The following is a 27701-nucleotide window of genomic DNA, read 5'->3' as shown; positions in this document are numbered from 1 at the left end:
GATGAGCACATTAGGAGACTGTCTCTGCTTTAGTTTAGGATGCTTGAATATAATGTTTGGGGTACAAGAGACGAAAGTATCATGTTCTTTCTAACGACAAGTTAGTATATAGCTTCATTTGTATACTTTGATTTTAGTTCGATCCTTACGCTGTAGAGAACATCACATCATAATATGCACATATGCTTTGTATATTTGAGGTGTGCGATGATTGTATTGTTCCATATACACTATAGAGGTTTGAATTCAGGTCGATGATCTGACATTTACATGTAACATGTATGTTCTTTTTGTTAAATATTTTTAAAAAGGATTGTCAAAACAATAGGAAAGCTTTTGACAATCCTATTTAACTATATGGGTTTTTAAAAATTTGATTATTTTTGTTTCAGTACTATAAATACACTCGCTGACTCGCCAACAGAAGAATTCGAGAAAGTGTCGCAGTGCGTTTGTTTCTTCAAATCTTAAAAGTCGTTTATACTCTGCGCTAAGAGACAGCTTCTTGCTCGTTCGGTAACCATACGACCACCATCTTTTTCTTCTTCCTTTAAAATTATTTTTCGTTCATCTGACGATTAGGTTAGATATCGAGTTTTAAATCTGGTTCGTTGCTCTCGATTTCTCAATTGATTACTTTCTAGTGTCTCAAGTCGTTAATTTTTTTTTTCCACTCTAGGTTCTGTTTCTTAAAACTTTAGGACTGTAAAGAAAAAAAGGTGTGGTTATAGCTTTGAGATTACCACTTGATGTATCAATGATTGATGATCTGACTTGTTTTTAATGGGTTTGTAGGCCAAATCCACACCATGTTTGGAAGAAGCGTATCACCGGAGCCAACTATGTATGATGTGGTTACATACATCAATTCTGTGAAAGATGCATTCCATGATGAACCTGCAAAGTATGACGGGTTTTTAAAGCTCTTCATTGATGTTCGCGTCCTTAGGTATATAAGTTCTTTTCTCTCTTGTTATATGTTTGGCTTTCTTATCATTTCATAAGTATCAATCTACAGAACAAAACACACTGTGTGAATTGATTCTGATGTTGCTAAGTCTCTTTGTAGGGTTTATGTCCCTAATGACATTGCTAGAATGAAGGAACTCATCAAAGATCATCAGAATCTGCTTCTTCGTTTAAATGTCTTCCTTCCAGCTGAGGCTCAGATAACAATCCCTCCGGAGGCTGAGGCTCAGATAACCATCCCTTCGGAGGCTGATCACAAAGCAGGAAGCGTGCCACAGAAGCCAATTAAGGAAGATTTGGTTTCATACCTTACTGCTGTGAAGGAAGCATTTCATGATGACCTCCAACATATGACGTGTTTTACAAGCTCATTTATAATATTAGACATCATAGGTATGAATTATTGTCTCCCTCTGTTAATTTTTGTTTTACCATGATCTGAAGTCTCAGTATATACAACAACAACCACACATTGTCAATTGATTATGTTTGTTTATTATTCTCTTTGTAGAGTACTTGATATTGCTAGTGCCATTGGAAGGGTGGAGGAACTCCAGCAAGATCACCAGGATCTGCTGCTTCGTTTAAATGACTTCCTTTCAGCTGAGGCTCAGAGAATCCTTCATCTCAAGATTGAGAAAGGGGCTGCATCTGATGATAACAAAAGGAAACGTGTAGCGAGTTTTCTTAGCAAGCTTAAGGTATAGAATGCTAAAATAGTATATAACCAATCCTAAACAAGTACCATTTTGATGTTTCATCTATGCTAACAAATCCGTCAACATGCAGGCAAGGTTTCAGTGGGATGATCGCCATGTATATGAGTCATTTCTCGAGATACTGAACATGTACCAAGAAGGAAACAAGTCCATAGTTAAGATGTACCAGGAGGTAGGGTTCTTGGTGGACGACTTTGTGTTGCACTTTTCAGGTTCTTTTGTTCTTTTTTTTTTCTTTTTTTTTGGTTTGATTTGCTTTTTTATCTTTTGCAGATCGTTTCACTTGTTCAGGATCATGAAGATCTAGTCATGGAGTTTGCAGACATTTTAAGTTGACCTAGTGATCCTTGTGTATTAGACACAGAAGGAATAGTTTCTAACAAGAGACTGTTATAGTTTTCTTTTGTTTTGAGTTTAGTTTGATTCTTACTCTATAGGGAACATGACATCATGATATGCACATTTGCTTCTATATTGAGGTGTGCAATGATAGAGGTTTGAGTTCAGGTCGATTCTTCTGGCATGCATATGTTACTAAATAACTGACATGTGTGTAGTAGCAGTTGAGAAACGTTTCTAAAATTTATAATTAAAATATTATTATGTTTTTTTTTTCAGAAACGTTAATAGCTTTTAGCGATGGACTTGGTCTTAGAACCTCCACTCATTGGTCATTTGGGTGTCTTTAAATATAAAACTAAGAAAAATATATAGTGGATGAGGAGATATGTGTCTTTTTGGAGACTCTCTAAAAATGGAGTGTTTTTAATATTAATTAATATTTAAGACATGCATAAGGGTTTAGGAACGAGGATGGTCTTAGATATCTTTGCCTTCTTCCCCAAAATTACAATTGTATTTTCATATGGTTTTTTAACCACAAAGATACCACTTGGTGGAATCAAAAGCGAGAACATATTGCTCACTTCCAGAACTGGCTTTACTTTGCTGATTTTGCATCCTTTGAAGTTTAATTAAGCCCATATACATCCTTTATGATGATCCATCAGACTTCTTCTTCTGGTTGTAGGACTTCTGGAGAAACCTTGGAGCTAACTTCCTGCAGGTGAAACCCGATGCAACCACGCCTGTATTGAGGGATCACCTCTTCTTTGAATGTCCCTATAGCTGGTCGATCTGGTCAGAAATAGCGAGACGTTGTACTTTTCCCTACTTCGAACAACTGGTATATGATTCTTACTAACCTCACTCAGTGCAGAGTGAATCGGGTAGCTAGGAAACTTCTCTTAATAGCTTAGCAAGCGGTGATTTACATGATATGGACCGAGAGGAATCATCGCCTCCATTGAAACGCTTTCAAATTTTCTTATTTTCTCCTGCGGCAAATCGATTCGACAGTCCGGAACAGAGCTTCAAGCTTCCGTGAAACTAATCCTCAACTATCTTTATCTCTTCTCCATCATTGGTTCTCTGGAGCACCATAGAAGACGGTACTCAAATGACCTACCTTTAGATGCGATCTGAATCCTTTCGTTTTCCACTGTTGGATGTACTCGAGAGCAATTATTGAAGGTGGTTAGGCGGTTAAATTCTCAACCGAAATCCTGGTTCGATCTTAACGATTGGTTCAGTTCTAACTTTGGTTCAAGTTCTGTTTCCCTAAAAATATCGGTATCTTCGGTCTTGTAAACTTTTTGTTTCATTTACGTTTTATTACTTGAAAGTCTTTTAACAAAAAAAAAAAAAAAAACTTCCTGCAGGTGGTGATGAAATCACAAGGATGAAGAAGACTTGATGCAGAGATTCAAAGATTTTGCATAAATTTCTATTAAACATTTGTGACATTTTATTATTATCTTAAAAACTCATTTTTTATATAATTTTTTTTATGCTTAAAGACACCCACATTTAGAGAATCACCAATGGAGGAGAAAAAAATAAAACAAAACTAATGAGGATGCTTAGATTTAATTTAATATTACATTATGTTTAAGACACCATTAAAAGGTTTACCAATGTGGATGGTCTTAGGAATGAGGATAGTCTTAGATAATTTTGCCCTCTTTCCCAAGATTACAATTGGATTTTCATATGTTTTTTTTTAACCACAAAGGTACCACTTGGTGGAATTAAAAGTTTTTTTTACTAATTTCTAAATTATTGATTTCTAATTATGTAAATAAATCTCTTTGATTTTTTTAATTATTTTCATCTTCTGCTTTCTAATTTAGTAAATAAATATCTTTTATCTTTTGCTTTCTAATTCTGTAAATAAATCTCTTTTATCCTTTAATTATTTTGTATCTTTTGCTTTCTATTTACTAATTTTGTTAAAAAAAAATACATAACCTAGACAGCTCAAAATCACATCAATGTTTCAATAGAAGGAAAGGGAGAGAACAAAGGCTTAAGAGAAGTTTAAGTGTTTAACACTTGAGCACGCTGCTACACAGTGAAAGCTAAATCAACGAAACTACTTTCAGAAAAATAACAAGGTTACACAGGAGATTATAGGTTCACGCTTGAATCAACCCTTAAATTAATGGCACGGTCCGAGCTCGAGTAACTCAAACCTATATGTAAATGGCCAAAAAATACAGAGCCAACCAAACAAAATAAATCAAGTAAATATAAGACTTTAGGAAAAATTATTTTGAACGAAAATATTTGTTAAGGTATGGTGTAGACGGTGGTCCCGCCGAGAATATAATTATTTGGACTTTTTCAACTTTGGACTAAAAAAAGAAAATATAACATTTTCTCACTGGCATATATATATATATATATATACTACTAGAATATAGAATTAACTACTGTAGAAAAGCTTTTGAAATCTCTCGTGAATAAAGAAAAAAAAAAACATAAATCAGTCTCTTAGGGTTTTTGCTTCTAGAAGAAACCATCGAAGTTCTGCGGGCCAAGAACCGTCGTGCTCCGCTGCCATATTCGGTAAACGCCTCTTTCGTTTTATCCTTGTTTCGTTCAATTGCAATTTGAATTCACCTGCTTCAAATTAGGGTTACGATCGAGTTTATTTTCCATATTTTACTGCACTTTTGCTCTGTTTCTTGAATGACTCTGAAAATTCTCAAAGAAAAAAAACGGTTTCGTACTCGATTCAATGATCTGATCTGTTTTTATGAACCTTAGATTCTTATATAGGGTTAAGCCGATTTTGTGAATTTGTTTTCTTCTGATGTTTTTCTCTTTTTTTGTGAAGTCGTCGATAACACGCAAGAATGACTGAACTCATTAAAGGGAACCCTAAGCAACCTCGTGATTCGAGAGTCTTGTTGCCCAAGTCTGAAATTACCATCCCTCCCAAGGCTGAGTCTGATGATGCCAAAACGAAACGTGATGATGCAGAGATTCATGGGAACAACCTTAATGTAATATGACGAATAAACCTCGTATGGAAATATAATTTTTGATTTATATATTTAACAAATTCATCGTATCTGCAGACAAAAATTCTCATCCTCGCGATGAGGGAAAAGATTTATGAAGGAAACAAGTCAGTAAAGAAGGTGCTGCACCCAAGGCTGCTGATGGATTCATCCCTTCCTGAGGCTAACATGGTTGGGAAGAGTGTACCACAACTAGAGGAAACTATGGATAATGCACTTTCATACATCTATTCTGTGAAGGAAGCGTTTCATGATGAACCTGCAAGATATGCTGAGTTTCTCAAGATCTTGGATGCTTCTAGAGCTCGAAGGTATGAGTTATTGATTTTCTCTTAAGATTCATGTCTCAGTCTACATAACTAACCGACTATGTGAATTGGTTCTGATGTTACTAAGTCTGTTTTGTAGAGATGATGATGATAGTGTCATTGCAAGGATGAAGGAACTCATGAAAGATCATCCGGAACTGCTTCTTGGTTTAAGTGCCTACCTGCCTGCGGCTAAACCAACAACTCCTCATAAGGATAACAGAACCACCCCTCCTGAGGCTAGTAGAACCACCCCTCTGAAGATTAAGATAGCAATTCCACGAATGGCTAGCAGAACCATCACTTCTGAGTCTGAGAAACCTACAAACTCTGATGAACTGAATTTTATGGACAAGCTTAAGGTATTTAGACTGCTGGTTATCTTGTTGATATTTCCTCCTTTGCTTAACTTGTGATTTTTAAATAACAATTTTTTCATGGATCTGCAGACAAGGTTTCAGAGAATTGATACTCATGTAGTTGAGTCGTTTCCATTTATAATGAAAATGTATGAGGAAGGAAAGAAATCAGTAAAGGAGGTGCACGAAGAGGTATAGGTTCTGTTCTTTGGTGGGCTATTTTGTGTTGGTTTCTTCTTTGTTCTTAGTTTGATTTGGTTATATAATATATCTTGCAGGTCTATGATCTTCTCTATTACCATGAAGATGTGATTGAGGACTTCTCCAGAATCTTTCCTAAACACGGATACTTTCAAAATCAAAAGCTTCAGTAGATAGTTTGAGACTAAAGTTTCATGATTTAATGTTCCTTCTAGGATGTGTGGAGAAGAATATGTTAATAACGATAACCATTCTTTGAAATTAAATGTTATGTATAAACGAGAATGAGAATGTACAGTTTCTTTCTGTAGAGGTTTGGGATTAGTTTTGATTCTTACTCTAATGAACATCATGAAGTGTATATATATCATATATGCTTCTATTATCAAATCTTTTCTTTTGTTTTGTCTTATTACTAATTGGAATTACATTTTCTCTTAACTGTTCTCCCATATTTTGTCATTTAACCAATAATAACCAAAAGTAAAACTAAAATGGGGCCAGTGGACTCACCTTGATTACTCTAATGCACCAAAATACATGGTTAAAACATTTTTAATTACTATTCTTTTCTTTCAAAATGTTTTAATAAATTTACACGTTGTTATATCATCAAACCAGTCTCAGTGCGTTTGTTTTTTGAAATCTTGAAGTCGTTTTACACTGCGCTAAGAGGAAGCTTCTTGCTCGTTCGGTAACTATACGAACATCTTCTTCTTCTTTGTTTCATGTGAAATCGTCTGACGATTAGGTTAAAAGATCGAGTCTTCTGCTTTTGTTGCTCTCAAATCCTCTCTGTCCATCTCTCGTTTGATTCTTTTCTAGTTTCTTGATAAGTTTTATGATTGTGTTCATGTGTTCTAAAGATACTGATCAATGAAATTTAAATGAATCCTTCAGTACGCCATGATCTTGTTTCATCTAGAGAAGAAGAAGCATATGACTTAGTTCAGTTATTACCATTGAGAGTGGTATCAGATTCAATGTTTGGTTTGTTTTGGTTTTTGATATTAGTTTTAGAATGTAATCTTGATTTGTCATGTTCTCGTTCAATGCAAGTGTGGTTTCTAAGTCTATGTCAATTCAAAAGTTATTTTAAGATACTAGATGGAAACGAATGATAATGATCTGCTCTGTTTTTAATGAACAGAGATCTCCATTAGTTGGAAGAAGAGTATCACCCAAGCTAACGATGGATGGTGATCGTTTAAATGTCGCTCCTGCGAAGGAAGCATCTCATGATGAGATTCAGTCTCGTTATACCGAAAGAGAACGAACAACTATGCGTGAAACGGTTTCATACATTGCTGATGTGAAGGAAGCATTTCTTGATGAACCTGAAAAGTTCGACGAGTTTTTCAAGCTCATGAAAGATGTATCTGATCACAAGAAAGATGTATCTGTTTGACCAAAAAATAAAAAGAAAGATGTATCTGATCACAAGTACGATTTTTTTTGTCCCTGTGACGTTTGGTTTGGTTATTAGTTTGAACTGAGAATATACAGAAACAGTGTGATTTGTTTTCTGGTGCTATATTGCTATGATTCTCTTTTGTAGAATCGATGAGGCTTTAGGCAGTGCAAGGATGGCTGAAATCATGAAAGAGCATACGACGCTGCTTTTTGGTTTAAGAGTCTTGTTTCCCAAGTCTAAGCAAAACGCTGAGTGTGATGATACCAAGAACAAAAGTGCTGATGCAGAGTATTCTATGAATAAAGATAAGGTATAGAATTTGCTAAAACGCTGAATAATCCTATGGAATATGTTGACATTTCCTCTTTTATTAGCTTGTGGTTAATAAACAACAAATTCATAAATCTGCAGAAAACTTATCACGAATTTCGCGAGGCAATGGAAAGGATTGAAAATGGAAAGAAGCTGGTAAAGAAGGAGCAAAAGGTGGCTGACAGAACCATCCGGTCTGAGACTAGTAGTAGTAGAACCATCCCTCCCAAGGCTAAGGTAACCATCCCTCCCAAGGCTAACAGAATCATCCCTCCTAACTCTAACAATACCATCCCCTCCGAGGCTAGCAAAACCATACCTCTTAAGCTTAAGAAAAGCATCCCTCCTAAGGCTAGCAGAACCATTCCTCCCAAGGCTGACAATACCATCCCCTCCGAGGCTAACAGAACCATCTCTCCTAAGGCTAGCAGAACCACCACTCCCAAGGTGAATAAAACTATCCCTCTAGGGACTAAGAGAAACAGAACCATCGCATCCGAGGTGAAGAAAACCATCCCTCCCAAGGCTAAGAGAACGGCCCTTCCTGCGGATCAGTTACCCTTTTTCATTCCCAAGGCTAAAAGAACCATCCCTCCCGAGGATGATGAGAATGGTGGTGGTGCTGAGTCTAGTAACAACAAAAAACAACGTGCTGCCAATTTTATGGAGAAGCTTGAGGTATAGAACAGCTAAAATGGTACACTAGTCCTAAGGAAATATACCATTCTGATGTTTCCTCTTGTGATCTAAAATAACAAATTCGTCGTTGTGCAGGCAAGGTTTCAGGGAGATGGTAGTCATGTAATTAACTCATTTCTCGAGATATCAAAAACGTACAGTGAGGGAAACAACTCTAAAGATGAGGTGTACCAGGAGGTAGGGTTCTTGGTATGGCACTTTCGGTTGCACTTCATTCATATAGTTGTTGGTTTGATTTGCTTTTATATATTTGCAGGTTACTGCACTTCTTCACGATTATGAGGATTTAGTCATGGAGTTTCGCGACTATTTTGATGGAAGACCGTCTCTGCCTTAGTTTAGTATGTTTGAATATAACGTTTGGATATTAGAAAGAGTAGTAGAGCTAGGAAGAGAGTGCTGGAATATTCGTTTGAAGACATTTGATTTTAGTTTGATTCTAGAGAACAGAACATCATGACATGCACATATGCTTTCTATGTTGATCTATCTTTGTTACCTAGCTAGAAGGCTAGAAGACATGAGATTTGGTTCTTTCCTTTATTTATTCATTTATTTTTGGGGGAGACTCAATGATAAAAAAAAAAAAGGGTTTGTTTGCATATTAGTACATTTTGGAAACTTAATTGGCAAACTAATACATTTACTATTTAAAATTGGAAAAATAGATGTTGTGTAATAGAAAATGTGTGAGATAGGGGAAATTGTGGGACATAGGCTTAGATGAGAAAATTACCAAAAGGGGTATGTGTGCGGGTGAGAAATAAAGTTTTTTTTTCTTTCAATCATAATTATTCAAACAATTGTTAATGTAATCTTTATTAAAAAAAATTTAGATACAAAAAAATCTATATTCTATTCTTTACATTTTGATAAGAATTTTATTTAATAATTTTTATATATATTATATACATCTTTTGTATCCGTACACTTTATTTAGTGTACAAATGTCTATACACTTTATTAAGTTTACAGACACACAATATTAAGTGTACATATGTAATTTGAACAAAACCAATTGCGATATAAATATCTGAAACCCTAAGAATTAAACAATTATATATGTACACTTAATAATATGTACGGACATCTGTACACTTAATAATGTGTACAAACATTTGTATACTTAATAATGTGTACAAACATTTGTATACTTAATAATGTGTACAGATACAAAATTTGTAAAAAAAAATTTAACATTATCAAATAAAAATTATCAAACAAAAAACATATCAAATTATAAAGAAAAAAAACAAAGATTTTTATACATTTTTAAAATTTTCAAAAACCAATTTTAATTACCCAGCATTTTGTTTTTAAGATTGTAGGGAGCATATATTCAATAAAATAAAAAATTAGAAACTAAATGGCATTGTTGTAAATATGAAATGATTATGAGGGTTGAAAAGTCATGTGAATAGTAGAAAACAGTAAAAATATGGAATTTACTAATTGTAAATAGTGATTGTACTATTTTTACAATTATGTTTTGAAAACTGTCTATTTTTCGAAATAACTCAAAAAAAAATTGAAATTGACCGACCAAACCGGGAATTAGCAGCAGATCCAGTTTTGGATCATATAACTTTATATGCTAATGTACACAAGTGTGTGAATTGTGATGATCTATTTTTATCCTATTACAAATACATAATGATTAAAAAAATAAGGACCTTATTTGTAAAAAATAATTTGGTTGTCAACATGTATATATAAAAAAGATTGGTGAACAAGAAAGAAGAGATCAGTCAGAAATTTCAAACCCTATACCTCGCAGTCGAATTCTCAAAAACCATGACTGGAGGAGGAGAAGATATAGGCAACCTAACTATAGGTGACACTAGTTCTTTTGAGGATAAACCTATTATGATGGCTTATGGCTTTTCTAATTGACAAAAAAAGTTGGATTGTAGTGAAATAAAAATCTCAATTATATTTTGCTAATGAAAACGTTACCTGTTTTTTAATGAAGGTCTAGCCAAACTTCAAACTACATCTAGAGGAAGAGGAGATAGAGAGATTACATTTACAGATGCTTTAAGATTTATTTCTCACGTTAAGGTAATATGTCCTTAACCATATCGAAGGAGATCGATATATAGATAATACATATATTCGTTTTCAAACTATTCCGTATAACTTCAGGCAAGGTTTAAGGGCAATAAAGATGTATACAGTATACGATTCTTTTATCAACAATATGTTGATGTGGGGAAATGGAAGCAAGTCGTTGACTGAAGTTTGCCATGAGGTTAGGTTCATTGCATGTGTTGCTATTTCCATTTGTATCATATCTTCTAAATTTTATATTTTAAATTGTTGCTATAGCATATATACACATACTCTTTTCTTAATTAGCCATTTTGTCTTCTAAACATGTTTATTTCTTGTCTCAGATTACCATACAGTTTCGGGAGCATCCTGATTTGCTTCTAGAATTTGCTCCCTTGTCTGATTTTTCTCAAGAAAGTCGTTTAGTTCGTGACACAGGGATGTCTACGTTGCTTCAGCCGCTTAATATATAACCAGTTATGTTTTAGTAACATTTTCTTATAGTAACATTTTTTTGTTGGAAGAAGGATATTTAAGTCCTTCATATATGGGTGTTTTTTATATTTTGCTTCACACAAAAAAAATTATATTTTTATTAGAAAATTACTATAAAATACGAGTTATACCACATACTCCACAATTCCCAAAATTAACACTAATTGAAAATTACAAAATAATAATATCAAACAAAGCTTTTTAGATTTGAGTTAACTATTTTAAATTTAGGTTATAGTTTTTCAAAGTATGTATTAGTGTTTAGAGTTTGTGGTTTAGTTTTGATGGTTAAAAATGTAATTTTAGAAAATTAAACTTTAAGAGCATTCTCATCGCATATACTATAAATGTGTTTAGTACTTTTTAAAATATAAATGTAAGACATCAGTGAGGAGAGAGAATAAGAAAATGTCTTCTACAAGATATTAAAGACATCATTATAGACCCTTCTAACTTATGTGTCACTTTTCTACTGGTTTTCAATTCTATTATAATTTTGTATTTATTTTTTTAGTCTGAGTTAGATACTTCCATCAGTATCACCGATAAATATGCCCTAAGTAGTACATGGTGTTATTTTGAAAATTTGGAGATGAAGTGCTAATTTGGGAAACAAAACTTATTTTTGTGATTTGTGAGAACTGCCCTTTTATTTTTATAACTGGATGTTTTCGAATGATAAAGCGATTTGGTCTTTGTATCGGAATAGAAATCAAGGGTTAATCTATTTGAGAGGTACTCTGATAGTCTGATTTAATAATAGGAGGTTTTGTTAACGACAAAGTAGATTGGGTGTTTTGTTCACATTGGTGAAAAAATAAGTTTAGTAAGTTGTTTTTCTTTTGAGCTTATTTTGTTTGGTATTTTGTGGTTTGTATTTCGATTTCAATTAGTTTTCATGTAACTTAAAGTAAGATTTTCTTTGTTCGAGTTTGGGCTTTAGTTTCTTTTTCGGGTCTGTAATCTCCGGAAATATTTAGTGTTTCTATTTTTCGCTTTCTTTTTTGGGTTTATAGTTTCGAAAAATGTTTAGCGTTTCCAACTTTCGCCTTTTTGGGCCTGTAGTCTCCGAGAATGTTTAGCGTTAGTAATTTGCGCTTTTTTTGGGCTTATAGTCTCCGGAAATGTTTAACATTTCCAACTTTCGCTTTTTTTGGGCCTATTATCTCCAAAAATGTTTAGTGTTTCCAACTTTCGTTTTGTTTGGGCCTATAGTTTCCAAGAGTGTTTAGCGTTTCCGCCTACATATATATATGGAGACTCTATCTTTCACTGTTTCCGCCGACATATATATATGGAGACTCTATCCTTCACTATTTAATGAAAAAAAAACATATGACAAAAAAAAAACCCTAGAAGATAGTTCTGTCTCCTTGGTGATCGTGTGTTGTAAGAGAGAGATACAAAAGCTTGGTCTCGAAGCCTTGTCCCATTTGCTCCTTTGGAACAACTCGACGAATTTATTAGATCTTTTCTAGGAGGACCCCATTTTCTTCTTCGTCTCCGAGATTCGGTAACCATACGAAATGATCTCCTCCTTGTGTTTTCCTTTTTTCCGGGTTCATTGCTTTGTGGATTTTTCTATTAAGGCTTAGTAAATTGCTTGAATTTTTCTAGTTTCTGAGATGTTATCGAATTTGGGTTCTTCGAATTGCATCTGTGACGAAAACCCTCGAATTCGAAATGACGCAAGCTCTTTATTAGTGAATTGAGTTCTTCATTTTTCTTTGAGAATTGAGATTTTTAAGAATTTTAAGTGTTTGATTGGTTTGCTCTGTATTGTATTGGCTGCTTTACATTTGTAGGCTCTGTTCTGTGTTGTTCTTAAGGGATTGAATTGGGTTTTTGTTGATTTTGGTTTTGAGACAACTATCTAGATTTTGAGAATTAGCTTCAATGGTTCTTGTTCAGTGTTTAGGGGAATCATAAATAGTGGAATGAGGGAGTTGTATTTCTGTACTCTGTTCTGTTTCTTCAAGAATTGTAGAGTTACATTGTCGTAATACGTTTGAGATAGTAGTAAGAGGGATTCAATGATGTGTTCTGTTTTACTGACCAAAAAAATTCTATTTCTTTGGATATTGGATACCAAAAAGGGTTTTAGCCAGATCCATACAATGGTTGGAAGAAGAGTGTCACAGGCTCTAACTTATGATGATGCACAGTCATACCTCTCTGATGTGAAGGAAGCATTTCATGATGAACCTTCAAAATATCAAGAGTTTATCAATATCTTGAATGGTATTCGGGAGCTTAGGTATGATGAATTCTTAACTTCCATGTTTATGTTTGGTTTGGTCTTTTTTTTTTTTTTGCAACTGTGAATCGAGAGATAACAAAAACACTTTGTGTAAATCGATTCTGATGTAACTTAAGTCTCTTTTTTTTTTTTAGTGTCGATAAAGATAGCATCGTTGAAAGGGTTGAGGAACTCTTGGAAGATCATCAGGATCTGCTTCATGGTTTCCATGTCTTCCTTCCTGCTGAGAGAAACAAGCATCCTCATACCAAAAAGAAACATGCTGATGTAGAGGAGTTTATGAACAACCTTAAGGTACACAAAATGCTCTACTCCCAAGGAAATACCAATTTTTAAAATTTCTTTTTCTTAATTTCTCTTTTGCTAAACTATTGCGAATTCATCGATCTGCAGACAAGGTTTAAGAGCATTGATAAAGATGTAGTGGTGACGTTTTGCATGGTAATGACTAGGTTCAAAGAGGGACGTATGTCTGTAAAGGAGTTGCAGGAGGAGGTATGTTTGTTTGTTCTTGGTGTGCAATGTAATGTTGTACTCTCTCTGTTGTTGTTGTTCTCTTGGTTTTGATTTTTTTGGTTATTCCTGATTACATTTATGTATTTTGCAGGTCATTGATACTCTGTATTATCATGAAGATTTGATCGAGGAGTTTCTCAGAGTTTTCAAAAAGAAGGAGTTTGTAATATCAGCAGCACAAAAGCTACATGACAAGATTTGTAAATAAACGACAATTGAGTGTATAGTTTATTTTCTTTCTACAGAGGTTTTAGTGTTTTTAGTTCGATGCTCATTGCACTTGTGTTTTTTTGTTATTAAAATTGTTGATTTTCACCTAGAAGAGATTAGTATTATCACAAATCTCGAAAAGCTTATTTTGTTTGTGCTGAACTTAATCGAATAGTGCCTTCTTTATTTTATGCTTGAAAATAGATAATACTACTCTCTCTTTTTTCGTCTTAGATAATAGATAATACAATACCGGTAATTTAATCAAGAAATTTTTGACGTTGAAAAAATATATGAAAATATCAAACCTTAAAAATGTACTTTTTATGTTAGTTTGTTATTTTAAACCATGATTAATTAAAATCCGCCCGAGGAAAAGATAAATGAAAAATAAATAAAAAATAATCTTACGTAATTGTGGAATCGCATAATTCAGAAAACAAAACCCTATTTAAAAGGATATACTACAACATCGAGAGATATTATCTAGAAGATCGTCTCTCCTGCTTCGTGATCGTGATTGTGTGAAGCCTTCTTCATTCGTCTTCGAAACTTGGTAAACTATATACACATAACACATGTGATCTTCTTTTTTTGTGTAGTTTTCGTTACGTCCACTACAAGTTTTTATGAAATTCTCTGGTTCAATAATGCTTTTGTAGTTGCTTGTTTTGTCTTCGTGGGATGATTTCGCACTTTGAGTTCGATGAATAATTTTTTTTTATTATTATCTGATGAATCATCAAAATCGAGTGGTGAAGTTTAATCAACTTGAACCCCTCAAATTTTATATTGATTTGGTTTAATTTCTTCCCAAAAAAATTATCTAAATCCCATAGTTTTTTTTTTTTTTTTTTTGGTTTGAGGATGAGATTATGACATATCTAGTAATCCATTGTTGATTGGTTTGCTCTGTTTGAATTGATTGCTTCACATGTGTAGTTTTCTGCTTCATGTGGTCCTTAGAGAATATATTAGTTTTTGATAACTCGCTTATTATGGCTTATGAGAAGTGTAAGCTTATTTATCTCTTTATCCCATCAGTTTGAATGCCAAATTTTTCCTCGAGTGAAATGGTGTGGTTATTGATTATGGGGATCATTAATTGTTTTGTTCTTAGGACTTTGGTGGGTTTGTTTAAGGACCCAATCCTTAAAGAAACGTTACTCTTTTGAGATGTTAAAAGACGACTTTGAATGATTCAGTTTGATGCTTATTATAATGTTCCACCTTTCTTTTGGTTACCTCTCTCTCTCTTTGGACAATGAAGCTCTATTCAACTTCAAGCCATGGTTGGAGGTGAAAGCAAGCCACCTTCAGGTAGCGCGCTTGCATACCTTAAAACCGTGAAGTATAAATTTCGGTATCAACGTGAAAAATATACCGAGTTTCTTGAGATCCTGACGGATTATAGTGACCGGAGGTTCATATAGTTCACTCTACTTTTTAATATGTTTTGGTTTGGGCCTTGGTTCGGATAAAATTAAGAACTGATATTGCCTAATTGTGTTTTTTTTTTCTTCCATTGTAGAGTGGATTTTTTAGGTGTCATATTAAGGATAAAAGAACTCTTCAAAGGACACCAAGAGTTACTAGTGGGTTTCAATACCTTCATGCCAAAAGGTTTTAAGATGACACTCGAACCCGAGGATGGACAGTATCCACCGAAGAAATCCGTTGATTTTATGGACGCTATTAAATTTGTTAACAAGATTAAGGTAAAGATGATATCTGATGTGCCACCTGCGTTCAGTGGTAAAGGGATAAAAGTCACGCCATCTGGATTCGAGTAGCATTGGCCATGGGGGTTCGAATTTTAACATGGTTTCTCTCGGCCCCAGGAGATTAGTCTTTGGACCTAGGAAACCTTTAGGATCACTCCTGAGTTATCAAAAAAAAAAAAAAAAAAAAATATCTGATGTGCTAAAACTCTCTTGCTGATTTTGATCCCTTTCCTACGCTCCTTGTATTAATATTCTCATTTCATTTGTAGAGGAGGTTTCAAGGCAATGATCGTTCATACAAATCATTTATAGACATTATGAACCGCTACAGAAAGGAGGAAAAGTCCATGACCGAGGTCTACTATGAGGTAGCTATAGGCTCATTGATTTATATACTTATTGCTAATATTTTTACTTAGTTTTTATACTTTGATCTCAGGTTTCTATCTTATTTCGGGATCATAAGGATTTGCTTGCGGAGTTTACTCATTTTATGCCTGATGCTAAATCAGAAAGTGACTCGTCTAGTTCTGTTACAAGCCCAAATTCGTGGTGATAGAGAGATTTCACATACAAGTAGTTTTTTTATAAGTTAGAGATAATAAATACTAAATGGTTTTTTACTAATGATTTATTTGCAGCTTTCTTTTCCCTAGAAATAATTTTAGTCAGTATCAGAATTCTAATTTACGTCCTGACCAAAAAAAAAAAAGAATTCTAAATTACGTACCATCATTGAGTTATTTCCATGCTTACCTATGAATTGAATTGACTATGGGGTTGTTTTACGCCTATCAACCCAGCAGCAATACAAAGATAAGTTTGATCGGAATTAGTCTACGAACAAAAAAAAACAAAGTTTTCGGGTCTACCGAAAAATCATTATGCCTATAGAAAAATATTCAATTTGAATTTGAAAGGTTAACAATATGTTCGATTTTTACGGTTTCTGCTTTCTAGACAAGTTAGAGTTAAACCATTCTTCTGTTAGTAAATGCTAGCCAAACATATCCATTTAAATTAAAAATTTTGGTTACATTTTTTTTGTTCATCCCTAAACATTTATAATTTTAAAGAATTTTATATAAACTAAATTACTTAGGGAAAAAATCGTTTTAATACTCGTAATCATTTAAAACATTAAGTTACAAATCATTTCCAACAAATTTTAATAATTTATTTTGCACATGACATAACTAATGAGGTTAAAAAAATTCCAAGAAGGAGAAGATAAATTATAACTCCCCAAAAATCATATAACCAAAAAAAAAAAATAACAATGAAAGTAATATAATAAACAGGAAAATACAAACTTTAATAAACATTAAAAAGAAAAGGATTTTTTTTTTTTAACAAAGAATAAAAAAATATAGCGAACGAGAAAGAAAATGTAATTTAAATTATTTAATTTAACTTAAGAAGAAGAAGAAGAAGACCTTTTAAGAAAAAGTCTCAAATCTTTCTTTCCTTCAATAAAAACATAAAAACTCGTATTGCTCAGTGAGTCCTGTGTCTGAAAATTGTTGAATAGCTTTTGTCTTCTCAGCTGTTTCGTGGGATTAGTAAATAAGGAGGAGGAAGCTTCTTCTTCTTCTTCTTCTAGACTTCTTCTTCTTCTTCTTCTTCTTCGGTAAACGATGATCTTCGTGTTTCGCTTTTTTATCCCTTTCTATTTCCATTTTTTTTTTGGGGGGGGGGGGGGGGGGGGGGGCATTACAATTTTAATAATCGTCAAGTGAAAGTGAAATAATCTGAGGGTTAAGTTAAGATCGAATTCTTCTGGTCCGTTTTGGTATTTTTTGTTTTCTTTTTATCTTTTTCTTTTGTAGTTGCTAGATCTGCAGCTACTGCCTTGTTTGAGATGAATTCAAGTTTCAATTTGATTTCGAGTGTTATTTAGGATGTGATTTGTGGATGAAGAGAGTGAGAGACCAAATTCACGTGAATCTCCCCAAATTTAAAGACCTTTCTTTGTTCTGTCCTCAGGAGAAGTGTTTTAGCTTATTGTGTCTCTTAATCTCTCATATGCTAAATTTTTCATCTGATTTAGTTTTTTGTAAAGACTTTGAAAGACCAAATAATAATGAGCGTATGTGAGCACATGGGTTTTAGGGTTTGTTCAAGGATTCATTCAATCATTTTTTTTTTTTTTTGAGAACCGTTGTTAAGTCTTCTTTTTGAGATGTTGACTGACTTTAATTTGATCTGTGTTTGATGGTAATGAAGCTTTTGTTCAGCTTTAAACCATGGTTGGAGGAGGAAGTGCACAGAAGCTTACTACTAATGATGCGCTTGCATACCTCAAAGCTGTCAAGGATAAATTTCAGGATCAACGTGACAAATATGACGAGTTTCTCGAGGTCATGAAGAACTTTAAATCTCAAAGGTATAGTCTTTTTTTTTTTTCTTTTCTCTCTTTGTTATGCTTAGTTTTTAAAACTTGTTAGGATGGTACTGATTGCCGAATTAGTGTTATTCTTTTGTAGAGTGGATACAGCTGGTGTCATAACAAGGGTTAAAGAACTTTTTAAAGGGCACCAAGAATTGATTTTGGGTTTCAATACCTTCTTACCAAAGGGTTTTGAGATCACACTTCAACCCGAAGATGGACCACCTCCACTGAAGAAACGCGTTGAGTTTGAGGAAGCAATTAGTTTTGTGAACAAGATTAAGGTAGTAGATCTGTTTTATGTGATAAACTTCCCATGGAACATTACTGCTTTTTCCTACTCTCTTAGAAATCGTAATCATTTGCAGGCAAGGTTTCAGGGCGATGATCGTGTATACAAATCATTTTTAGACATTTTAAACTTGTACAGAAAGGATAGCAAGTCCATTACTGAAGTCTACCAGGAGGTACGCTCATTGATACTTTTATGTGTATCTTTTTTGCTATTCGTTACTTAGTTTTTACACGTCTATCTCAGGTTGCGATCCTATTTCGGGATCATACGGATTTACTTGTCGAGTTTACTCATTTTCTACCTGATACTTCAGCAACAGCCTCTATTCAAACTGTTAAAACTTCAGTTCGTGACAGAGGGACTTCTCTTCCTGATAAGGTTCTTCTCCAGACATCTATTTTCCGAGAAATACAATGTTTCTATATGTCTAATATTATATTGAACATCATTTGTTTGTGGCTTTGTTGTAGAAGGACCGGATCATTACTCCACATCCTGACCATGACTATAGTACTGAACATGTTGACCTGGAACGGGAGAGACCTGTGAAGAAGGAAAATAAAGAATACGTGAGAGGTTATAACAAAGAAACTGAGCATAGGGATGCCAGAGATTTCCAACCTGATAGCAAAAAAGTGCAGTTTCTCAACAACAAGCAAAAAGTGTATATTAGAGGTGATGATTCTGCTGAAATTTCGAATCAAGTCAGGGAAGGAAAGAAAATTTCTGGAGCGGTTCCTAGTTCATCTACTTATGATGAAAATGGTGCCATGAAAAGTGAGTTCTCGTTTTATGACAACTTATTTTGAAAGATGACAAGGAGTGAATTTGTTGTTAGCTATTACGTGAGTACTTAAAGTTGTCTTGTGTGACGTCAGGTTATGGTCAGGATCTAGCTATTGTCGATAGAGTAAGGGAAAAGCTTAATGCCTCAGAGTACCAGGAGTTCTTACGTTGTCTTAATCTCTTCTCAAAAGAAATAATCAGCCGACCAGAATTGCAATCTTTGGTATATGCATATATCACTTCCTTGAATTTTCACTGTGACATTTGTTTGCAATGATTCATGAACATTTGTGCTTGTATCAGGTAGGAAATTTAATTGGAGTATATCCTGACCTCATGGATTCCTTTATAGAGTTTTTGATGCATTGTGAAAAGAATGGTAACTACGAAATTTTCTCGGCCTACGCATTCTTTGATTTCAGATCAGAAGACAGATACTTAACCTTTTCAATCTTCTTGCAGAAGGACTGCTTTCTGGTATCCTGACTAAGAGTAAGTCTACTTATCTTTTGCAAGGTTACATGAATCTGATGCTGAGTGAACTACACAACTCCACTATTATGTCTGATCTTCTTTCCAGATATATCTATTTCTAGTGCTGAAAATGAAACAAACCCATTCATAACTATATTGCAGAGTCCTTGTGGAGTGAAGGCAAATATCCTCAACCTTCACTGGACAATGATAGAGACCAAGAACATAAGAGAGATGAAGGGTTTAGAGACAAAGATCATGAGAAGGAGAGGCTTGAAAAAGCAGCAGCAAGTCAGAAATGGGCAAAGCCGATCAGTGAACTAGATCTCTCCAATTGTGAACAATGCACTCCTAGTTATCGGTTACTTCCAAAAAATGTATGTGGCTGCATCTTGTCATGTGTGGATCTGCTTTTCTTCGTATCATCTTTGGTTTCATTAGTCTAATGTAAGATATTTTGGTTTCTGCAGTACCCAATTTCCATTGCAAGCCAGAAGACAGAGCTTGGTAAACTGGTTCTTAATGATCACTGGGTCTCCGTCACATCAGGAAGCGAAGATTATTCATTTAGCCACATGCGTAAGAACCAGTATGAAGAGAGCCTCTTCAAATGTGAGGATGACAGGTTGGTTCATTTACTTCTAATGGTGGACAGTAACGGATAGGGAACCCTGTATTTCATACTTTTCATAAACTATGGTTTACTGTCCTGTTATTATGAGCCAATTTTTGGGTCAAATTATGAGTAATTATTTTTGGTATTTGTGTGAATATATTTCTCTCTTTTGCTTTAGGTTTGAACTTGACATGCTATTAGAATCGGTGAATTCAACTACGAAGCATGTGGAAGAAGTATTGGCAAAGATTAACAGTAACGAACTGAAAACCAACAGCCCCATCCGTGTCGAGGATCACCTCACAGGTAATATAAGCTGGTGTAAAACAGAAAGCAGCATGGATGTTAGTTAGTAGCTGAGCTGTGTTTTTTATTTATTTATGATGGACTGCTTTGTTACTGTCTTTTGTAGCTCTAAACATAAGATGTATAGAACGGTTATATGGTGATCACGGGCTAGATGTGATGGATGTGTTAAGGAAGAACGTGTCTCTAGCTTTACCTGTTATCCTAACACGTTTGAAACAGAAGCAAGAAGAGTGGGTAAGGTGTCGTTCGGATTTTGACAAAGTCTGGGCTGATATATATGCTAAGAACTATTACAAGTCGCTTGATCATCGAAGTTTCTACTTCAAACAGCAGGATTCAAAGAATCTGAGCATGAAAGGTATGTCCATAACATATATTACTGTACACACATTATTCTTTATATCACGCTATGAAATGACTTTGTGTACTCTATTTTCTACAGCATTGTTGGCAGAGATAAAAGAGACTACTGAAAAGAAGCGAGAGGATGATTCACTTCTCGCACTTGCAGCCGGAAATAGACTATCCATTTCCCCAAATTTGGAGTTTGATTATCCAGATTCTGATCTTCATGAAGATCTTTACCAGCTGATCAAGTATTCATGTGCAGAAATGTGCTCTACCGAACAGTTAGAAAAGGTAATGAAGATTTGGACAACTTTCGTGGAACAGATATTTGGTGTTCCTTCTCGCCCTCAAGGTGCTGAAGACCAAGAAGACGTTGTCAAGTCCACAAATCATAATGTAAAAAGTGGTTGTGCAAGTGCTGGAGAGAGTGAGGGAAGTCCTCAGAAGTGCACTAGCATTGCTGACTCTAAACGCTCGAAGGCATCTCGAAAAATCAATGAACGTAATCATTTGGGGCAAAGCAGTAATCCAGATAGGGATAGCACAGCTGGTAGGACCTCAGATGTCTTATGTGAGACTGCTCAGTATGAGAAAATGGAGAAGAATGTAGCTACACCTGATGAAAGGCCTGAAAGCAAAGCCGTTTCTATTGAATGTGTACACGATTCAACTGCTCTATGTGTGGATGGATTATTGGACCAAAGTAATGGAGGAAGCAGTATAGTACACATGGCTGGTAACACTTTGAAATCTTGCTTACAAGTTCTCTTGAAAATTGATACAGTGAATTTTCATTTTCTTTGTCCAGTTGATTAATAATTTCCTCTTACTCTGTCAGGACATTGTAATAACAATCTAAAGCCTAGTGGTATGACCCGTGGAATAGAGGTGGAGTTGAAGATGAATGATGGAAATGGGCCAAAAGTAGAGGTATAGTTGCATGAAAACATTTTTGGCTCCATCATCTTATAGATCTTGATCTGAGACGGTTTAAGTAGATGATCATTTATAATTTGTGAACGGTTTTTGTTGATCTGGAACAGTGTCCTCCATTGTTTACATTTTTGCTTAGGTAGTTGATATGAAACAGGTATAAAATTTTAAGTTAACACGCTTCGTCCTGTGTTTACCAAGAGGTAGTACTAATATATACTATATGTCTCACAGGTCGGTAACAAGAAAGTATTGACAAATGGGATCTCAGTAGAAATAACAAGTAATCACCAAGAGTTAGCGGGGAAATCCAAAGTTGAAAGAGAAGAAGGTGAACTATCTCCTAATGGAGACTTTGAGGAAGATAATTTTGCAGTTTATGCAAAAACTGGTTTGGAGGCCACAAGCAAGGCCAATGATAACGCTGGTAATAACTTAAGCCGAGAGAGAATTAGAGAAGATGAACCAAGTTGTCTGGAGACAGGGGCTGAGAATGATCCTGAAGGTGATGAAAACGCTGCAAGATCATCAGAGGACAGCAGAAATGCATATGAGAACGGTGAGGTTTCTGGAACGGAGTCTGGTGGTGGTGAAGATCCGGAGGATGATATGGATCCCAATAACAAGGGAGAAAGTGAAGGCGAGGCTGAAGGTATGGCTGATGCACAAGATGCTGAAGAAGAAGGATCTGCTTTACCCTTTTCAGCACGATTCCTTCTGCATGTAAAGCCCTTAGCAAAGTATGTCCCTTCAGCTTTAGCTTTGCACGACGAAGAGACTCTGAAGAACTCCCAAGTCTTCTATGGGAATGATTCGTTTTACGTGCTTTTCAGGCTTCACCGGGTAAGAACCAAGAATCAATCATACACAGTTTGAAAAGAAACATTATCACCTAAAGTACAAATAGTTTTCACTAGCTAATGTTAGGCAATTACTCATAACAGATGTTGTATGAGAGAATTCTATCAGCAAAAGTTAACTCATCATCCCCGGACGGAAAGTGGAGGACCTCAAATACCAAAAATCCTACCGATTCCTATGCCAGGTGAAATTTTGCTTTAATGGCAGAGATTGTTTTTGTTGTTGGCATTGATTTTTGTTCGTGCTTATAAATTTGTTTTACGTGGAACAGATTCATGACTGCTCTCTACAACTTACTCGATGGTACATCTGAAAATGCAAAGTTTGAAGATGACTGCCGAGCCATAATAGGGACTCAGTCTTACGTTCTCTTTACATTGGACAAACTGATCCATAAATTCATCAAGCATGTGAGTTTTTGTGTCTTTGGTTATTTCTCTATGTAATCGCCTCTCTATCTTTATATGTTTTTAACTAACCTAAGTGTGGTCATTCTTCAGCTCCAAGGAGTAGCAGCTGATGAGATGGACAACAAACTTCTCCAGCTTTATGCATATGAGAAATCCAGAAAGCCTGAAACGATTTTTGATGCTGTTTATTACGACAATGCCCGTGTCCTCCTCCCCGATGAGAATATTTACCGTATTGAATGTGTAAGCTTTTGCTCCATCTTACATAAACTACTTATACTCTCTGCCAATGCACTGCTAATCAAGCATTTGGACTCCATAACTTCATGTGTATGCAGAAATTACCAACCCCAGCCAAACTCTCTATTCAGCTTATGTGCAACGGTCTTGATAAGCCCGATGTGACATCTGTATCCATTGACCCGACCTTTGCAGCATATCTCCACAATGATTTCCTCTCCATACAATGGAATGCAAGGGAAAATCACAGAATCTATTTAAATAGGTAACTGTTACAACATTAACAAATGACTATCCCTTGATCTCTGAAACCTAGTGGGTCACACTCATCAGATGCAATGTCTTCTCCAGGAATAAACGCAAAATTGGTGGTGAAGATGAACAGCTATACAGCACAGATGGAGTTAAGATTAAAAATGGGTTGGAGTGTAAGATAGCTTGCAGTTCTTCAAAGGTACCACTTTTATCTTCCTTCCCTTTTTGTTTTTACTAGTTTTCATGAAAGACCAGCATTTGATAGCGCGTTTCCGAAATCTCTCCTGCAGGTCTCTTATGTATTGGAAACAGAAGATTTATTGGTGCGAGTTAAAAAGAGAAGAAAAGCATTGAGCCAGAATCAGGATTCCATTTCCAATTGTTGTTTGATTAGGCAAAAGAGGTTACAAAGATACCATAGACTTGTGACCAGCCTGTAACAATCTGGAAGAAAAGGGATACACAAAGATACCCAAAAGCAACTCAACAATGTTCATTCTCCCAACCTAACAAAGACAAAACAAATCCAGGAAAGGAAAAAAAAAAGAGGCAATTCTCCATTTGTTGATTTCACCAGATAGAGCCAAATTTACAACAGAGAACTTGGCTCTTTGTTGTCTGATAGACAAATCTTTGCTACATGTGTAAAGCTTGTCTCTTTCACTCACTGTTGTTGTAAAGTTTTGTTGTTTGATGATGTTGTTATAAACTTGTAACATTTAATAAAAGTCTCAATTTTTATTTTATTTTGTATGTTATTTGAGAAATGAGTCAAAATGACCATAAAAGGTTTGACCTTTTCTATAGACGACCCTTCGCACTGTTATAACATTCCCTAAAACTTCAACAAAGATTCGATTTTTTCCTAAAGCAAATCACAGAGAGAGCTCCTGCGATGGCGATATCACGACTCTCTTCACGATCCAACACTTTCCTGAAGCCGGCGATCACCGCCTTACACTCTCCCATTCGCCGCCATGTTTCCACAGACACATCACCGATCACAATCGAGACCGCCGTCCCTTTCACTTCCCATCTATGTGAGTCGCCGTCACGCTCCGTCGAGACTTCATCGGAGGAGATCCTAGCTTTCTTCCGCGACATGGCTCGGATGAGGAGGATGGAGATCGCAGCAGATTCTCTATACAAGGCCAAGCTGATCCGTGGGTTCTGCCATTTGTACGATGGTCAAGAGGCTTTAGCGGTGGGGATGGAAGCGGCGATTACCAAAAAAGACGCGATCATCACATCGTATAGAGATCATTGTACTTTCATAGGTCGTGGTGGGAAGCTTGTTGATGCCTTCTCAGAGCTTATGGGGAGAAAAACTGGTTGCTCTCATGGTAAAGGAGGATCTATGCATTTCTATAAGAAAGATGCTTCCTTTTACGGTGGGCATGGGATCGTTGGTGCTCAGATTCCTTTGGGATGTGGTTTGGCTTTTGCTCAGAAGTATAAGAAGGATGAGGCTGTGACTTTTGTCTTGTATGGTGATGGTGCTGCCAACCAAGGACAGTTGTTTGAGGCTTTGAATATTGCGGCTCTGTGGGATTTGCCTGCGATTCTTGTTTGCGAGAATAACCATTGTGAGTGTTTTTTTTGGTTAGTTTTGTTTGTTTTGATTGAGTTTTGAGTGATTTTTTGTTGATTTGGATGGTTTGATGTTTAGATGGAATGGGAACGGCTACGTGGAGGTCAGCTAAGTCTCCGGCTTATTTCAAGCGTGGAGATTATGTTCCTGGCTTGAAGGTGAGAGTGGATTGTCTATTTTCATGATGATCATGAGCGTTATAATGTTTTTGCTTTGATTATAGTTGATTGTCTCCTTCAATTCTTGGTATATAGTTATAGTGCCCTTTTAATTTATATATATGGTTTTTAGATCGCCGGTTGACAATGGAACAATTAGGTAGTGAGGATAGGGGTTTAGACACAAATTGAATGAGAATGGTCAAAGCTTCACCGCTATGTGTTAGGAAGTGATTGACGGTAACTTTATGAGAACTACCAATGGCAGTCTTCAAAGTCTCTATCTTTGTTGTTTGATAGATGTTGTATCAGTGTTTTATTTACTTTAACCAGTAGAATTGTATCCTTTGTTTTAATGATTGGTGAGAGTGTTTTCGTAAAGCTAGCTTGTGATCATTCTCTGCTTTGTGCTATAGGTGGATGGTATGGATGCACTAGCTGTGAAACAGGCGTGTAAGTTTGCTAAGGAGCATGCGCTCAAGAATGGACCCATTGTGAGTTTACACAATACTTTTAAATGTCAACAAGTATTACAGCTTTTTGTAGTCTTCTTTTCTTTGTTTGCATTATTATTAGATGATTCTATTGTTTCTTTGAAATCGAACCTAATCAGTATGACTCTCTGAGTATTTTATGTAAATTAAGAATTCATAGAATCATTTTGATTGCATTTGTGATGCTACTTTGAGTGGGGAGAATGATTTGCTGATAACTTCAACTGCTTGTTCTTAGCGTGGATTTCGGATTGAACAATGTTTATTTGAGTAAATTGTTTGGAGAAATCAAGACTTTACAAGTCCCTTTTTTTTTGAGAAACTTATTTGCTGATTTCGTGAGAGCGTGACAGGCCGTTATTGACAATCTCCTAGTATATCTAATCTAAAGTACGAGTTGTCACTAATATCCCTCTCGGAGTTTTTGGTGTGTACTTATGTTATGAAGTGAAATTATACATGTTGACTTTAGCTTAACCAATTTTCCTTTATTGCATTTTTGTCACCAACACATATGGGACAAGCATTTTGGATTGTGTGAATTTAATCACATAGCGTTGACATGTATTGGATTATTATAAACCATTCTCTGCCTAGTGATATGACCAACATACCATTGTCATTATTTTGGCAGATCCTTGAGATGGACACCTACAGATACCACGGTCACTCTATGTCTGACCCAGGAAGCACCTACCGTACTCGTGATGAAATTTCCGGTGTGAGACAGGTTAGTTCGTTGTTCATTTGTAAGACTACTGCTCCTACCATTTTCAGTTTGAAACTTTTTAATCTGTACATATGTCATTGGTGTTACCTTTAGGTGCGTGATCCAATTGAAAGGGTGCGAAAGTTGCTCTTATCTCATGACATAGCTACCGAAAAAGAGCTAAAGGTACATTGTTCTCTAATCTCTAGACAGATGCTTGAAAATTGATACATAAAAATACAATCATCATTTGGTTATGGAAATGACAATATTATCTTGAATTTAAAGGACATGGAGAAAGAGATAAGGAAAGAAGTAGATGATGCCGTAGCTCAAGCCAAGGTAGTGGACCTCACTTGTTTCTAACTCTGTCTTTGTTTATCTATAACAAGGCTTTTACTAATTCCTTCCTGTTTAATTGTTTCAGGAGAGCCCGGTACCAGACTCATCTGAGCTATTCACAAACATGTACGTGAAAGACTGCGGAGTTGAGGTACTATATCTCCCACTCTTTAGTCCTTTATTATTATGTAAACCTTGTGATATTGTAGTTCTTTGCATATTTCGTAATAAGATGAGTCTAGAGATTTACGCATCTTTCTCCATTGCAATTTGCAGTCGTTTGGAGCAGACCGAAAAGATCTCAAAGTAACACTTCCATAAATCTAGCTCGGCATGAGAAGACGATGGTTCAATAAGTTTGAAGGCAAGAGCTACACAAATCTTTTTTTTTTAACTTGCTACCAAAATATTCCTGGTTTTGTTTTCTTTTTAATTTTTCAATTGCAAGTGCAAAAGCCATTGCTTCAGTTTGCCAACTCTTGTTTCCCACACACACTCCAACATTGTTATTGACACCAAGCAAGACATCATTCACTCTCTGTGAGAAAAAGATGGAGAAATAAGATAAGAGAGCAGTTAAGTAGAAGATCATCACATGTGGACATGTGAGTACAAACAAAATCAGCAAAGAGACCGTGTTAAATTCGTTATCGGACACAAGTGACACAATTAAAAACTTATTATACACTACTACTACCAAATAAATAAAATAAAAAAGAGGCAAGAAAGAACCAACTTGAGCGTCGGTACCAATAAAACCACATGAATAGTTAAGTCCCCACCACCTAATCTTTGCTTCTACTCTACAAGAGTCCCTTTCTCATCCCCCACAATTACACACCAAATCCTATTGAATAGGTAAAAAACTCTTATGACGCCACTCAC

General features: G+C 35.4%; 6 protein-coding genes across 9 annotated transcripts; all 6 read left to right on the top strand.

Annotated features, from left to right (window-relative positions):
• Positions 1-809: 809 nt before the first annotated feature.
• On the top strand, positions 810-2024 carry LOC104778849 (paired amphipathic helix protein Sin3-like 3). The gene is made up of 5 exons (XM_087507228.1): positions 810-949; positions 1070-1324; positions 1481-1670; positions 1759-1860; positions 1962-2024. Exons 1-5 carry the CDS (start codon positions 810-812, stop codon positions 2022-2024), a joined length of 750 nt encoding a protein of 249 aa, XP_087363354.1.
• Positions 2025-4452: 2428 nt separating this feature from the next.
• Positions 4453-6343, top strand: LOC104776549 (paired amphipathic helix protein Sin3-like 1). Its single transcript, XM_010500646.3, has 6 exons — positions 4453-4598; positions 4870-5038; positions 5114-5367; positions 5465-5726; positions 5814-5915; positions 6002-6343. The coding sequence occupies exons 2-6, from the start codon at positions 4889-4891 to the stop codon at positions 6095-6097; spliced, it is 864 nt and encodes a 287-aa protein (XP_010498948.1). The 5' UTR covers positions 4453-4598; positions 4870-4888; the 3' UTR covers positions 6098-6343.
• Positions 6344-12170: 5827 nt separating this feature from the next.
• LOC104776548 (paired amphipathic helix protein Sin3-like 1) lies at positions 12171-14049 on the top strand. Its single transcript, XM_010500645.3, has 5 exons — positions 12171-12409; positions 12993-13153; positions 13291-13450; positions 13550-13651; positions 13764-14049. Exons 2-5 carry the CDS (start codon positions 13014-13016, stop codon positions 13878-13880), a joined length of 519 nt encoding a protein of 172 aa, XP_010498947.2. The 5' UTR covers positions 12171-12409; positions 12993-13013; the 3' UTR covers positions 13881-14049.
• A 242-nt stretch (positions 14050-14291) lies between these two features.
• Positions 14292-16244, top strand: LOC147946734 (paired amphipathic helix protein Sin3-like 4). The gene is made up of 5 exons (XM_087508804.1): positions 14292-14438; positions 15153-15305; positions 15414-15600; positions 15876-15974; positions 16046-16244. The coding sequence occupies exons 2-5, from the start codon at positions 15172-15174 to the stop codon at positions 16160-16162; spliced, it is 537 nt and encodes a 178-aa protein (XP_087364930.1). The 5' UTR covers positions 14292-14438; positions 15153-15171; the 3' UTR covers positions 16163-16244.
• Positions 16245-16996: 752 nt separating this feature from the next.
• LOC104776547 (paired amphipathic helix protein Sin3-like 3) lies at positions 16997-24268 on the top strand. Of its 4 annotated transcripts, none has more exons than XM_010500644.3 (22): positions 16997-17236; positions 17833-17992; positions 18093-18279; positions 18364-18462; positions 18534-18668; positions 18761-19067; positions 19169-19299; positions 19380-19455; positions 19539-19568; positions 19713-19927; positions 20021-20175; positions 20345-20472; positions 20579-20833; positions 20918-21559; positions 21662-21753; positions 21991-22599; positions 22701-22801; positions 22889-23027; positions 23118-23270; positions 23366-23532; positions 23619-23721; positions 23813-24268. In XM_010500644.3, exons 2-22 carry the CDS (start codon positions 17853-17855, stop codon positions 23960-23962), a joined length of 4014 nt encoding a protein of 1337 aa, XP_010498946.1. In that variant the 5' UTR covers positions 16997-17236; positions 17833-17852; the 3' UTR covers positions 23963-24268. The 4 variants fall into 4 exon arrangements, with proteins under 4 accessions (XP_010498946.1, XP_087364927.1, XP_087364928.1 ...); XM_087508801.1 differs by having other exon boundaries at positions 17030-17236; positions 18764-19067; XM_087508802.1 differs by having other exon boundaries at positions 17048-17236; positions 18077-18279.
• A 106-nt stretch (positions 24269-24374) lies between these two features.
• Positions 24375-27402, top strand: LOC104776546 (pyruvate dehydrogenase E1 component subunit alpha-2, mitochondrial). The gene is made up of 8 exons (XM_010500643.3): positions 24375-25108; positions 25192-25271; positions 25688-25765; positions 26400-26495; positions 26589-26660; positions 26763-26816; positions 26902-26967; positions 27093-27402. The coding sequence occupies exons 1-8, from the start codon at positions 24418-24420 to the stop codon at positions 27135-27137; spliced, it is 1182 nt and encodes a 393-aa protein (XP_010498945.1). The 5' UTR covers positions 24375-24417; the 3' UTR covers positions 27138-27402.
• The last annotated feature ends 299 nt before the right edge of the window (positions 27403-27701 follow it).

The sequence above is a fragment of the Camelina sativa genome, chromosome 3 (assembly GCF_030686135.1).
Source record: "Camelina sativa cultivar CO46 ecotype springtype chromosome 3, ASM3068613v1".
In the NCBI taxonomy this organism is placed as follows: domain Eukaryota; kingdom Viridiplantae; phylum Streptophyta; class Magnoliopsida; order Brassicales; family Brassicaceae; genus Camelina; species Camelina sativa.
Note: the sequence above shows the minus strand (reverse complement) of the source record. Positions and strands in the feature narration are given on the sequence as shown.

Coding starts and splice junctions, on each gene's coding strand:
- LOC147946734 (XM_087508804.1), top strand. CDS start 15,172: ATGGTTGGAGGTGAAAGCAAGCCACCTTCAGGTAGCGCGCTTGCATAC. Junction 15,306..15,413: donor ACGGATTATAGTGACCGGAG/GTTCATATAGTT, acceptor CTTCCATTGTAG/AGTGGATTTTTTAGGTGTCA. Junction 15,975..16,045: donor TGACCGAGGTCTACTATGAG/GTAGCTATAGGC, acceptor CTTTGATCTCAG/GTTTCTATCTTATTTCGGGA.
- LOC104778849 (XM_087507228.1), top strand. CDS start 810: ATGTTTGGAAGAAGCGTATCACCGGAGCCAACTATGTATGATGTGGTT. Junction 1,325..1,480: donor GATGACCTCCAACATATGAC/GTGTTTTACAAG, acceptor TTCTCTTTGTAG/AGTACTTGATATTGCTAGTG. Junction 1,861..1,961: donor TAGTTAAGATGTACCAGGAG/GTAGGGTTCTTG, acceptor TATCTTTTGCAG/ATCGTTTCACTTGTTCAGGA.
- LOC104776546 (XM_010500643.3), top strand. CDS start 24,418: ATGGCGATATCACGACTCTCTTCACGATCCAACACTTTCCTGAAGCCG. Junction 25,272..25,687: donor ATTATGTTCCTGGCTTGAAG/GTGAGAGTGGAT, acceptor TTTGTGCTATAG/GTGGATGGTATGGATGCACT. Junction 26,661..26,762: donor CTACCGAAAAAGAGCTAAAG/GTACATTGTTCT, acceptor TTGAATTTAAAG/GACATGGAGAAAGAGATAAG.
- LOC104776548 (XM_010500645.3), top strand. CDS start 13,014: ATGGTTGGAAGAAGAGTGTCACAGGCTCTAACTTATGATGATGCACAG. Junction 13,154..13,290: donor AATGGTATTCGGGAGCTTAG/GTATGATGAATT, acceptor TTTTTTTTTTAG/TGTCGATAAAGATAGCATCG. Junction 13,652..13,763: donor TAAAGGAGTTGCAGGAGGAG/GTATGTTTGTTT, acceptor TGTATTTTGCAG/GTCATTGATACTCTGTATTA.
- LOC104776549 (XM_010500646.3), top strand. CDS start 4,889: ATGACTGAACTCATTAAAGGGAACCCTAAGCAACCTCGTGATTCGAGA. Junction 5,727..5,813: donor ATTTTATGGACAAGCTTAAG/GTATTTAGACTG, acceptor ATGGATCTGCAG/ACAAGGTTTCAGAGAATTGA. Junction 5,916..6,001: donor TAAAGGAGGTGCACGAAGAG/GTATAGGTTCTG, acceptor TATATCTTGCAG/GTCTATGATCTTCTCTATTA.
- LOC104776547 (XM_010500644.3), top strand. CDS start 17,853: ATGGTTGGAGGAGGAAGTGCACAGAAGCTTACTACTAATGATGCGCTT. Junction 19,456..19,538: donor GATGCATTGTGAAAAGAATG/GTAACTACGAAA, acceptor ATCTTCTTGCAG/AAGGACTGCTTTCTGGTATC. Junction 23,028..23,117: donor TCCATAAATTCATCAAGCAT/GTGAGTTTTTGT, acceptor GTCATTCTTCAG/CTCCAAGGAGTAGCAGCTGA.